This window comes from Vanessa cardui, chromosome 23 (genome assembly GCF_905220365.1).
Source record: "Vanessa cardui chromosome 23, ilVanCard2.1, whole genome shotgun sequence".
Classification (NCBI taxonomy): domain Eukaryota; kingdom Metazoa; phylum Arthropoda; class Insecta; order Lepidoptera; family Nymphalidae; genus Vanessa; species Vanessa cardui.
The window spans coordinates 2,135,564-2,149,198 of NC_061145.1; the positions used below are offsets into that span (position 1 = coordinate 2,135,564).

General features: G+C 35.6%; 2 protein-coding genes across 2 annotated transcripts in view; one reads left to right on the forward strand and one right to left on the reverse strand.

Moving 5' to 3' along the window:
• Positions 1-13,078, forward strand: part of LOC124539653 — a 40,417-nt gene extending 27,339 nt beyond the window's left edge. Inside the window, exons 2-5 of the mRNA XM_047116954.1 lie at positions 9,670-10,070; positions 10,898-11,065; positions 11,435-11,570; positions 12,852-13,078. Of these exons, the coding sequence (XP_046972910.1) occupies positions 9,845-10,070; positions 10,898-11,065; positions 11,435-11,570; positions 12,852-12,987 (666 nt within the window). The 5' untranslated portion in view covers positions 9,670-9,844 and the 3' untranslated portion in view covers positions 12,988-13,078. The remainder of the gene's footprint in view (positions 1-9,669; positions 10,071-10,897; positions 11,066-11,434; positions 11,571-12,851) is intronic.
• On the reverse strand, positions 6,390-7,820 carry LOC124539611 (tigger transposable element-derived protein 1-like). The gene has a single exon (XM_047116905.1). The coding sequence runs from the start codon at positions 7,818-7,820 to the stop codon at positions 6,390-6,392; it is 1,431 nt and encodes a 476-aa protein (XP_046972861.1).
• Positions 13,079-13,635: the final 557 nt, after the last annotated feature.

Genomic DNA, 13,635 nt, shown 5'->3' on the forward strand with positions numbered 1-13,635 from the left:
CGATCGCAGTGTCAAAAGAGTCAGAGAAGTTAGTGCGGTCCAGGGTTCTGCGATTAGCTTACATTCGTCATCTGAAACATTCACATGTCTAGGGATATGCTACAACTGATATAAACGGTAAGGTTCGCATAGCCAATAAAAATTACAAGTGAGAGCTCTCATTGCTTATTTTCCCCAATACCACCTCAAATATTTCTATAGCGGTGAAGTCATCCGAAGTCGGAGTCCAGGCGTTGTAAAACCTGTGAACAGAACAGCAGACAGAAGGCGTCCCAACTGTCTCAATGGACCACATGTCCAGCATAACCAAGCGTCCTCCAGGACCACACGTCCAAGACCAAACGTCTTCCAGGACCACACGTCCAAGACCAAACGTCTTTCAGGACCACACGTCCAAGACCAAACGTCTTTCAAGACCACACGTCCAAGACCAAACGTCTTCCAGGACCACACGTCCAAGACCAAGCGTCTTCCAGGACCACACGTCAAAGACCAAACGTCTTCCAGGACCACACGTCCAAGACCAAACGTCTTCCAGGACCACACGTCCAAGACCAAACGTCTTCCAGGACCACACGTCCAAGACCAAACGTCTTTCAAGACCACACGTCCAAGACCAAACGTCTTTCAGGACCACACGTCCAAGACCAAACGTCTTTCAGGACCACACGTCCAAGACCAAACGTCTTTCAGGACCACACGTCCAAGACCAAGGGTCTTCCAGGACCACACGTCCAAGACCAAGAGTCTTCCAGGACCACATGTTCAAGACCAAGCGTCTTCCATGACCACTCGTCCACCATAACTAATCTTCCACGAAGATCAAGCACCTTTCAGGATCACACGTCCATCAATGAAGACCAAGCGCCTTTCAGGATCACACATCCATCATGACCAATCTTCCACGAAGATCACGCGCCTTCCAGGACCACTCGTCCATCATGACCAATCGTCCATGAAGACCACGCGCCTTCCAGGAACTCATTTTTGGTACCAGGTAGCTTCTGCAATAAAACTTTAGAGCTAATTAAATAACATGTCAGTCTGTATGTCTGTAATTGGAATTAGTGTTTTTTTGTATGACTTTTTCTTGTTCAGTACCCTAATGAAATACGTCGTCTTTATGGGTCGGGCGGGTTATGCAGGAGGTCTTAGCTGCATAATGGTGGTCATAGCTCAGATATAGCGTCGCATATAATATCCTGCCTAGCCCACAGAAATTGTCTAACTTGTTTGATATTACTGAAAAATGGAGTAACTAGGACTTTGATTTTCTGAGGACTCGGCCTGACCTGACCCTGACAAATGATACGTCCTAAGTACTCAACTTCTAAAGTAATGAAAGAACATTTAGTAAGATTAATCGAAAAACCTGCCCTCGTTAGAGTTGTTAAAAATACATTCAGTCATTGTATACCCTCTTCTATGGTATTGCTCATATTTAAAACATTATTAATATACATCAAGACATTACCAGTATCAATATTCTCACGTAGTGTATTACTAATAATACGCTGATACACAAGTGGTAAGTTACTAAAATCGTAAGAGATTCGCAAGTACTCATATTAATCTTCGGGAGTCACAAAAAGTGTGATTAACTGACTCATTATTGCTTTAATCCAAAACCAGTAGCCAGAGGTAAAGGGTACCGTTCCTTGAGCATCTGTCGGTCTAGCACTCGATGATCGACACACATCTTGATGCTTCTATCATTCTTTTTATTTACTAAGATGATGGGGCTGACATACTCAGACTTTGGGTCTCGATTAATACCCTTATCTTTAAGATCATTTATTATGTCACGAACTTTGTATTGCTTTGTGTGTGATAGCCAGTATGATCGATAAGCAAAAGAAGTGTTTTCTGTGACGTTAATGTGCATTTCACCCGCGGTGACAGTAGTTGATGCTGAATCCGAAATGTACAATATAATTCAGCGAAATGTTCAACCCTCAAGAGATTTCGCTCAATGGCCAGAAGAGGCGTATAAACGTATTCTACTGTTTGACGCAATTCTACATGAACCAATTTTTCTGATGACCGGATTAGATATTGCTGTCTTTTGTACGTACGTATGTAACACCTTAACGGTTGAGAATATCTGAAGTTATTAAAATTTTCTATTACAAAACTGGCCTCGAAGGAAATCTCATAGAGTTCAAAAGTTAGTGTCACAAAAGAGTTTGCTTCTATCATTGAATTATTTATACCTTTTAAAGTTCATCGTTTTGGTTTACTCTCGCATGACAAGTATATCAGATCATCAGACGACACTCCTGATATATTTTAAACACCACTGTCGATGAGAACATCAACCGGAATATCTTGGACAGCCGCAGTGGTTAAATCAGTATCTCAGGGGGCACCAGATAACCTCAGCGACGGGTCAGTGCAAATAACCTTACCGGTATTACGACTGGTGGACCCGTCTTTAGCGAAGCAAGAGGTTTCAGTATGCCTTGCCTTTTTCAAACATTACAACTTACCCTACCGCCATGTGTGTTTCGCTTAGAAATTTGATTAGCAACCCTTTTATTTGGGCATTATAAAAAAAAATGTGCCAGGTTTAAGCATACGTGCCTTATTGTGGTTGACATCGATTGTCTTGTAACCTGCGAATAGGCTTAACATAGATCAAAGTAAGCAAGGTTTGCATAAGACGCGGCTGTCCTAGCCTGCACGTTTATGCTTCGTATCACGAGTTCGTCTCTTAAGCCTTTAACTATTTTAAGTGTCCTTCGGGCATACTATAAACCATCGCATCATATAAAATGTTAATTTACTCAAAAATTCACGGAAACAATGACTTGAATTCACGACAAAAAAATGGACCAATAGCGATCAGTGGTTAACCACTCATTAAGCCATAAATGTGCGGCACCCTTGAAACAGCTCGACACGTCAGACAAACATTCAGATCCATGTATTAGAAATATTGAATCTTTCAACTTCTTCGCACCAAACATCAATATCATGTGTTTCGGGTTCAACACAAAATACTTTCCATTTTTTGTTTTGGTTAAATTTTAGATTTAATAAATTCGGCAAAAGGACACCCCTAGTTCCTTAATAAAAATAAACTTGTAACTGATCAGATACAATACCCGTCAGCAGAACATTGGGCATGGTACTCTCAATTAGACACAAATTCAAGGAATAACTACAGCCTGAAGGATCAATAGATATCAGCCTATTAGTGATGCCAGCCGCTATGTTTTCGGTTTCACTATTGTCACGCGAGGTGGCAACTTTTGAAAGGTACTACCTAATAAAATTTAAATGATTTCGAAGGTATTAAGTTATGAAACATCCTGACTTCGAGGCTTAGGGTTTCATGAAGAAGTACAATTTTGAAAATGGTACCTTACATCCAAACGGGATCTTGTGGATAACGTCTCATCTCATCAAAATGAAATACTTTTACTTTTTGTACATAAACTATTCGTAAGTACTTATTTATAACAAACTTAATACCAAATGTTTTTGTTTTCGAGATACAACTGAATTTACCTAAGTTTACGGAATATAATTGGTTTCTCTTTTTTTTTTTTTTGTGTTCCATACTTAATTGTCAACATTGCAGTATTAAACTAGTTACATATATTTTGCGCGGGAAATAAACATACTTTAACATCGTACAGCAGTCTAAAATAAGATATGATTTCTGTAAGCCAATCATTTTAATTTTTAGCGGTTTATTTGAGGAGTCAATTAGGTAAAGTACAACTGTCTTGACTTATTTTTACTATACCCATTCTAAAACGATTCACCGTATCGCCCACCTCACTGCTTCGGCGTCGCACCGCATGCCGTATACCAAAATGTCTATTATTTAATTATGATAATAATGATCTTACACTTTTGATGTGCGTAAAATATTGAAGCAATTATTAATACTAAGTCCCTGTTAATAACTCGATAAATACGATTGTCGACTATACCCTCAACTATAAGTTCTAAATCAAAAATATTTGAATAAAAAGGTATATTTTCACATGAAGACCTTGAAATCCACATAAAGACTAGCTGTCATAAGTTTTGAATGCTGATTATTACATTATTATTTTTATACACTCATTACAAACACTAAGCACATATGTAAGTGTTCCTAGGAAAATCATTTTTATTAAAAAATTATAAATTTTACTACTTTCAGAACTTATCATTTGTATTTAAATTGATTACCTATCTGCATAACTAATTTTAACTTTCCAGCTCACCTGGAACTAGATTATAGTTTTGATATAGGTATATGTTAGTCAATATTAAAAATGACGCTATTTGTACGCTACTATCTAAATAACCGTTTGTGTTTATGAAATCTTAACCACATATTTATCTCGCAAGTCTCAATATACGAACATAACTTAACACGATTATGTGAAACATTTTTTAAGCTACTAAGTCTAAAGTGACCCTACATAGTTCGTGTAAAATTAAACACGGTGCCGCTTCTCATCAAGAATGAGATTTATTTTTAATTACTTCGCATTCGAGACGTATTCTACAACCTATCACCCAATGATGTTCTAGTAAACAGACACGTCACTAACGCGCAATAAGTGAAGACCAGAAAACGTCCCAATTGGGACGCCCGGCCCCAGTCGCCTTCATCATAATTATGCCAGTAATACGTTTTGCGCAATTAAAACATCTAGTCATCCCTTTTACCTGTAACGAAACTCAAAATAAACGGTCCCCGACGCGGCACACCCCTTTCCAATGCTTAGCATATGTACAACATATCTGTTTATTAGAATATCATTGCTATCACCGGTCTCATATCGACGCGACTTGTTTCTCGAACTACGCTGTTTATCAGCCTTAATAGTTTACAATATTTAATCTTACAACAATGAATTTGGTGATTTATTTATAAATTATTTTACAGAACTACCGCGTAATTTTTACAGAATTAATAAAAAATAAGAAGCCTGAAGGGCGTGTAAATGTATCCCACTTCTGAATTTAGCATACAGAAGTGAAATAGATTAAAAAAAGACAAGATCATAAATAATTTTAATCAGGATATAAACAACTTCAATCATTTACAAGCAAACATAATAGTTCTTACTTCGAAAATATCTTAACATAAATAAATCACCAAATCATACATATTGAAGTAAATTACTTACTCGGTTGAGTTTACAAATCCAAATAAAACACAAATAACACTTATAACAAATTACAAGTCGCGCCAATATTATTGACCTTACTGTTCGCGCCCAAAATGATAGAATAATGACAGCTTGATGCAGTTTCGCGCGCTTTTGTTTCTTTATTTTATTTCATTCTTTCCAGCCAGTTGCATAGTTAAAGGAATCTCCTAAATATATATATAATAAAGGAATAGAACGTCGTATTAATACTCGAAAAATGCCATGGACAAAAAAAATAATAATAATAAGGGGTCTGTTTAAACTTAAAGAGCAATGAGCATGAGTGTAAAGAGATGGAGTGGGAAGATGGGGGAAAGAGATCGAATTAAGGAGTGTGTGAGAAGCGATATCTGTCAGAATTAATTTAATTATTACTGGACATTTTGTTTTCAAAGTTGTCATGTTTTTTATTTTGTTTATTTGTGAGATAATCTTAAAACAGCCCTATTACTTTCTCTCAAATATCGTATCTATTGTATATATAGTAACTAATGTGATTGTTATAAATACTTACATTTAGAAATACTACCATTTGTGTTTAGTTAATAAATGTGAATATGTGTTTGTACGAATGTGTGTGTGTCAAGACGTTTGAAAGATGTAAAATATTTTATTACGCAACAATTTTAAGAAGTAACACATTTTATTAATCTAGTAAATAATGTCATACATCTTCATTTAGTAGAATTACATGTAGATGATAATTATGAAGGTGTGGGTATCTATGTACATTAGATTTTAAGTATTTTGTCAAAATTATTCATTAAATTTGAAATTTATTTTATTACGAATCAATTTAAAAATGGAACACGTCATCGAATTGATTATCTTGAGTTGCGCCATCTCACTCGCTGTTTTTATCATATTTTTAATGTAAATATTAATTATAAAATGATCTTGTTAAACAGCACGTGATTTATCTTCGATAAAAGCACGGAATATTTCATATATAACACTTACTTCTTATTCTTAAAACATATGAAGATTAATCGTCCATCCATCTGAAATTATTTGTCTCTTAGACTTCCTCTACAAAGTATAACTTGCACGTACAGTAAAAGCTCCTTATTCGCGGGGTATATGTTCCGTAAATATGCCGCGAATACAGAAACCGTGAATATGGAATGGTAATTTATATGGGATTATAGGGGATACGTTCCTAGGTGACAAAATAAAAAAACAAATATATAAAAAAAACAATTTTATTGAAGTTTTTGACCATATTGATTAATTATTATCTTCAGGCTTAGGCAATGGTTTAAAGAATTTCGTAATTCTTTCTTGCTTGGCAGTTTTTAAGAGCTCCTTCAATTCAGACTGATATTCAGCAGTGGCATTAGCAATTTTCCTCTTAAAAATAAGACTTCGTTCCATAGACGGATCAATTTTCATAAAGAAATCACAAAGCTCATTTGCCATTTTTAAACCTTCACTAAGATTTTTCAAATTAAATGTCACGTTTTCAGTGCTTGTTGAAGCCTCTTCTTCAATAGGCTGTGAATTTAACATTTCCTCCAAGTCGGTTTCAGTCAAATCTTCATTTTGCGATTCAAGCAACTCCTGAATGTCACTTGATTCTATCTGGTCGAACCCATCTCGTCCTATTCCATTCGCTATTTCGGCAATGTTTGCAGTTAAAGTTTGAATTTGGACAGATTCTTCGTCATTTTCCGCAGTCAAAACAGGCCACAGTTTTTTCCAGCATGATTTCAATGTGGATGGCTTCAGTTCTCCCAAAGATTCTTTTACGTTTACGATGCATTCTGCTATGTTAAATTTCTTCCAGCATTCCATAACATTCATATCAGGATCACATTCCATATTATCCAGTATGATTTTGAAGGTTCGTCTAATGTAATAGAGCTTAAAGGCCTGGATTATTCCTTGGTCCATAGGTTGAAGCAAAGCCGTCGTGTTGGGAGGTAAAAATGACACTTTTATATTTGGATGCATAGTTTCAAGTTCGCGAGGATGACCTGGTGCATTGTCCAAAACTAGAACGGCTTTAAAGTCTAAATTCTTTTTTTTTAAATAAGTTTCAACTTCAGAAACAAAACAATTCCGAAACCAGTCACAAAAAATAGCGCTTGTAACCCACGCTTTCTTATTAGCACGCCAAAACACTGGCAGGTTGTCCTTGTTTTGATTTTTTAAAGCACGAGGATTTAACGATCTGTAAAGCATCAGTGGTTTAATGACACAATCACCAGATGCATTAGAACATAGCAGCATTGTAACTCTATCCTTTGCTGCCTTAAATCCAGGGGCAGACTTTTCGCTTTTAGAAATGAATGTTTTGTTTGGCATTCTCTTCCAAAACAGTGCAGTTTCGTCTGCATTAAATACTTGTTCAGGTTTGTATCCTCCATCAGCTACTAGGTTTGCAAATTCTTCTGGATATTTTTTTGCTGCAGCAGTGTCTGCAGATGCAGCTTCTCCAACGATTTTAATACTATGCAATGATTGTCGCACCTTAAATTTATTGAACCAACCTTCCGATGCTTGAAATCCTCCATCTGTACATTCACCACCACCACTACCACCAGGTTCTTTAAAATGTGCGTAAAGACGCATTGCCTTCTCCCGGATCATTGGACCACTCAGGGGCATCCTTTTTTGGTTGCGGTCTTCGATCCATAATGACAACGCCACTTCCATTTTTTCTATTGCTGGATCACGAACAATTTTCGCTGACAGTGAAGTTGAAGCTACAGACGACCTTATTTTATCTTCGCATTTTTTTATCGATCGTACAGTTGATTCGTTGACATTGAATGAGCGTGATATGGATGCAAACGACTCTCCAAGACGTAAACGATCAAGCATTTCTATTTTCACTTTAAGTGGTAAAACTGATTTTTTACGCGTCGAAACTCGTTTTTCATTTTTTTTAGTCGACATTATAAGTTAGGAAGACAACGGAAGAGACGTGTTACTCGATCACAATTTTTGTAACGAATGGAAAGATGAAACAATAAAACACGTAAAGCGGCTCTTACCAAAGAACGGAACGTCTAATATGTGGCAGCATTTAACAATATACTTTATGCATTGAGTAATAAGGTTGCTTTACTTAAACATTTTGTTTGTTTACATTCTCAAAAACACCGACCGCGGCGAAGGCGGCTTATGTCAAAGGAAAAGTCGAAGCATTGCAGCGTCTATATCATATAACAACATACTTTAGGCATAGTTGTAATAAGGTCTATTTTATATTTTTTAATAGTCCATTTGACGGCGCGTTTACAAAGGAAACCGAATCCTTTTTAATAATATGTATGTACCGATGTACCGATTAGATCCGCGAATAAAGAAATCTTTAGCCGCGAATATAGGAATTGGGTCGCATATTTTTTATCCGCGAATAGTGAAAACGCGAATGAAGGAAGCGCGAATAAGGAGCTTTGACTGTATTTTAAATGTAAGCCAACCCTTATGAAACATATACTGCTATATATTTTTATTTATATATTACTTATTATAGTTTATATATTATTTTTATTATATATTATTTATTATAGATTATGTATATATTATTTAAAAAAAAATAAAAAATAAAAAAAAAATGTGAAAAAGTGTGGGCCACGTCTCCCAAGAAGACGACAAAAATGATTTCCAGCGAAGATCTACTAATGTTTAGTATAAAATATAAAACGCCAAAATGTAATTTAATATAACATGTAAAAAAAGGCACAGGCATCTGCGAGCCTGTGGATGTTGTATTTTAAATAATAAATAAAAAAAAAAACCTTATGATACACTCGATTTCTTAATGAAAACCCGTCGTAAAGTGCAAAATCCAACCGTACAAATGGAAAGCATGTTTCTTTATACTACGTAGAGATTTAGTGCACAGCTTAAAACAATAGAAAATATCCGATGAAACAACGCATTGGATATAATTGGTCGTAGGCTGATCTTTACTATTGATTTCCAAAAAATGGCGTATATCGTATATATATCCAAAATTCCGATGATATGTTCGTTAACGTTCGTTAAGTAGAGTAAAATGAATAGAATTAGTTATGTGTAATAGTGTTGTATTATAAATAAAGACATATTGATAATTAAGTCTTGTAACTCCGAGCTTTCCGAGACTGGAAAAATTAGCACAGAATAGGAAAAAATGGAAAGAATTGAAGGAGGACTATACCCTACGAAGGGGTTCCTGTAGTATAATTTAACAAAAAAAAAAACAGAAATAATACAACACTAACATAGATATAAGTATTTTCTTTTATAAAATATGTTAACATTATAGGAAATAAAAAGGCTTTATTATTATTATTATTAACTCCGAGCTATAAGTATTCCGCTTGAAATACGTAAATCTAAAATTTGTTTACCTTAATTCCGACTTCGATTCGAATAGGCTATAGGTAGGTTATCATATTGACATAAAAATCCGGAATCATCGACAACTATAATTATAAGACTGATCAAACAATGCCTTGACTCTGAATGTTAATCACGTAACAGTACCAATAATTTTCTTTGATTGTTTCAGATTTTCTTTTTCACCATGGGAAAGAAAACACTGTTATGAGAAGCAACAATGTGTATTGCCGTCTCGTGAACACGAGAACGAGTGAGTGAGACAAACGACGCTTGAAGAAATGTGACATAACGCCATCTAGCGATAACCGCTTGAACTAGAATAGTTAATTCGACAGCGTAGAACGATGAAGCTGAATTTATTCAAACGGTCGATGATTTTCGCGACGTTCTTCGGATCTTGTTTATGTATAGCGTTGATTGTCGCCTCTTTGGGCACCACGCATTGGGTGGACGCGAGAGCGAGAAGGTTGTCGAATCCCATCGAATCCGAGGGTAGAATCAGTTTCGGATTATTTGAAGGTCACAAGGAATTGAACTTCGGTTACGGCTGGAGGAATCATGACTTCAGCAGTAAGTGTTTTACAGATTTTTTTTATGTTTAGTAAAACTAGATTTGATAACCTTATCAAATCAAATCAATTTTATTCGAGTAAATTTAACAATGAAGTGTTTTTGAATTGTCTTAAATTAAAAATTATCACCGTTTCGAAAAACAGCCTCTCTCCAAGAGAAAAAACGGCAAGAAAATCGCTTTTCAGAAAACAGGTTTACAATGCTGTTTTTTTGCAATAATTAGTGTCCTGTGATGTAAACCGAGCCTAAATCCAGGCATTTCTATAAAGTCCCCTTTAATGAATAATAAATCTATGCTTTGCTTTTAAATAATAATATACTTATGAATACAAGCCATTCTCATCAGTCATACCTAAAAAAAAACATAAGACTCAATCCATAAACATCGAAGTTGATTCGTTCAGATCCTGAGTAAGAACGATAAAAGTTAATAGGATAATCAAAAAATTCCCATTCCCACAGCTTGAAGGGTATAAACTTCCAACCACAAATGTATGTTGCAATTCTGTAGACTCCCGTGTCGTGTACAAAGCCGTTGGTATACGTGAACTCTGTCTCTTCTCTGTCTGTCAGTATTTGCACACACACTTTTACACGATACAGTCTTGTATATTGGGCAGGTTTCCATTGAGATTGGCTGTCACAGATGAGATGGAGACGGCAGCAGCTATAACCCTATGATTTAACATTGAGACAGCTTAAACTCCTATGTATTGAAAAGAAAACCTCGTTACGATTGATTTTGATTATATTTGTGTATAGCGACTGTAACGGTTTCAAAAGGATATTGTATTGATATTAAATTGCTTCTTATATCGTTTCAGTAAAAGCGGGCACTCATCCAGCTCGACGCTGGGCGTGGTGCGGTACCGCGGCCCAGTTGGCGGTAGCATTGGCTGCCTCTGCTGGCGCCTGTGTGTTGGCTGCATTGGGTTCAGCTGCAAGGAGTCGTTGCTCGCCACGACCTTTGCTTTTATGTAATAGTGCTATTGGTAAGTTTTAGGACAATTTTTATTTTCAAAATTGATCATATTTGATAGATGTGTATTGATGCGTTGCCAAAGTACATAGGCCGGTTCAATTACGGGCCCAAGAGACACAACATTTGAGAACCAATAGTTGGTGGAATATTAATAGTGTAGGAAGTGGTTGGTACCTGAATAAAGTACATATTGGTTTTGATATAACTTTTGTCAATTGTTTGTCTGAGCATCTTTTGGGCTCAGTTGGAAGATCTTTTGGTTGAAGTTTTGACGTCACCAAGTCCAAATAAACGCAAGGATGAATTCGATCCAAAAATATAGCCTCATATATGTAAGCCCCGATAATCTTGTAACAATGTAATTTTACGTTTTTTCCAGTTCTCTTCACGTTAGGCGCAATTGCAGTTTGGTTGACAGAGTTCTTCCTGAGATTGCAGCACAATGTTATGTCGGATGAAGATCTAGCGAACACGTGGTCTTCTGACATGACAGCTGACTTGGGACTCTCTTTTTGGTAATATTTATTTTAATTTTACTACTTGAATGTTTTCTTTTTTTAAGTATTTTGTCAATGCCCCAAATGAATTAAGAAATTACTGATATACCTAATGTTGCCTTAGATTTTCGCGATTATTACACATTGAAATAAAACTAGTTGTAACGGATTTAAATCGCGTATATTAATTATTTTTACCCGTGAAAATGCTGCAAAATGCTCGAAACGTCGGGATGATAAAAATAGTTAATATACGCGATTTAAATCCGTTAAAACTAGTTTTATTTCAATACTAATATACCTATTTATCCCTCCTTAAAATCTTATCACTTATGTTAGGAGTGCTTACGACAATATCCCAGGATCAATTCTGCGACTTTTACATGCAATGCTACGCTAAGCGGCCCGTCAACAATTACGCTAATGACGCTTCAAAAATATATTCTATAACGATGTGATTTAGTAAATAGAGAAAAGGCTTAAACAGTTCAGTAGGTATAGCCTAGCTTAGGTAATAATTCGATGAAATAAAATTGGTAACATGAGTTTAAACTCGTCGAAATTTCGTTAAACGATTTAGCGAACATTTACTAGTGAACACGAGCGAAGCGAGTTGTTCTAAATGTTCTAATCTAAATCTAATGTATTCTTATATTGTATGTTATAAAACAGACAAAAGGAAAATAGTTTATGATGATGATGCTAATGTTGTAACGTTTGGAAGTTGATTGTGTTTACGCTTTAATTCAGAAACCACGAATTCTATCCTGTACTTGAATTTTCAAGTCCAAATGTCATCCCATCAAATTATGGGCGTGAGGCAATATATAAGGCAAATTTGTGGATTAATATCGACACTAATATCTCTTAGAATTTGAAAACGGTCAGGCAGTAAGATACAACATTTACAGCCTATAAGTTTCCCACTGCTGGACTAAAGATTCCTCTTCCTTTGAGGAGGTTTTACAGCATATTCCTCCACGCTGCACTAATGAGAGTTGGGGGTACACATGTAACTTTAAGAACTTCGTTGAAATTATTCACATGCAGGTTTCCTCACGATGTTTTCCTTCACCGCCGAGTACGACCTAAACAATAATTAAACACATGAATATTCAGTGGTTATGCCTGGGTTTGAACTCGCAATAATCCATGGAGATGCACGCGTTCTAACCACGCGGCCATCTCGCCCTAGGATATACATAACCAAAATTTACCAGTAGGTCTAAATATACTGAGCCTTAGTCTTAACCGTGAACATTTTCTATCTGTGTTAATTGTTATTTTTTTTAATTTCAGGCTCATAGTAGCTGCAACAATAACAGCATTTATAAATAATGTATGTATCCTAATAGCCGCTGCAGATGGAAGAGATGTGGACACCATCGCTCCAGCCTTAGAGGAGAAGGTTAATGGAGCGATCATGTTGTATTAATAGACTATATAAACTAGTGATGTACAGTCAGAGTAATAAAAACTTCGTCAGTTTCTTTTATCAAGTCTTAAACTTTTAGTGCCTTTTGGATCATTGCGATAAAATATGTATGTCATCGATTGGTATAGATTATCGCTCATACTGAGCACACGATAATAGATCTTAAGGTGACGAACCTTTTCTTACAACGACTGTACTCCCGAACTATCAACGGACTATTGATGATTGATATTAGTATAGCTCGCATATCGATAAATATAAATTTTGAAAATCGATAAATCTGTAGTCGATATTGTCGCAGCACTAGTTGGTAATAATAAATATGTATACAGTATTCTGGACCTGGAAGTATAAACTAAAGAAGTATGTAGTACGTTAAACGAGAATAGTTAAAAATAATATACAAAATATAAATGCATTTAAAGATTTCATACACCAGAATATGTTGTATACGGTCTTTAAACTAAACTAATTTTTAACTTGTTGATTAGAAAGAAATTATTGATGAAGTGGCTCTCAAAGTTATAACTTATGACAATAAAAAAATGACAGTCGAAAATTTGCTTTACGGAGTGTTTAAATATTAACTACGTAAAGTACGTATGTAGTATGTATATCAACAAACCCTGGGGAACTAAGATGTTATGT

Bases quoted from the DNA above. Each gene is read 5' to 3' on its own strand.
- LOC124539611 (XM_047116905.1), bottom strand. From the start codon at position 7,820: ATGGAAGTGGCGTTGTCATTATGGATCGAAGACCGCAACCAAAAAAGG.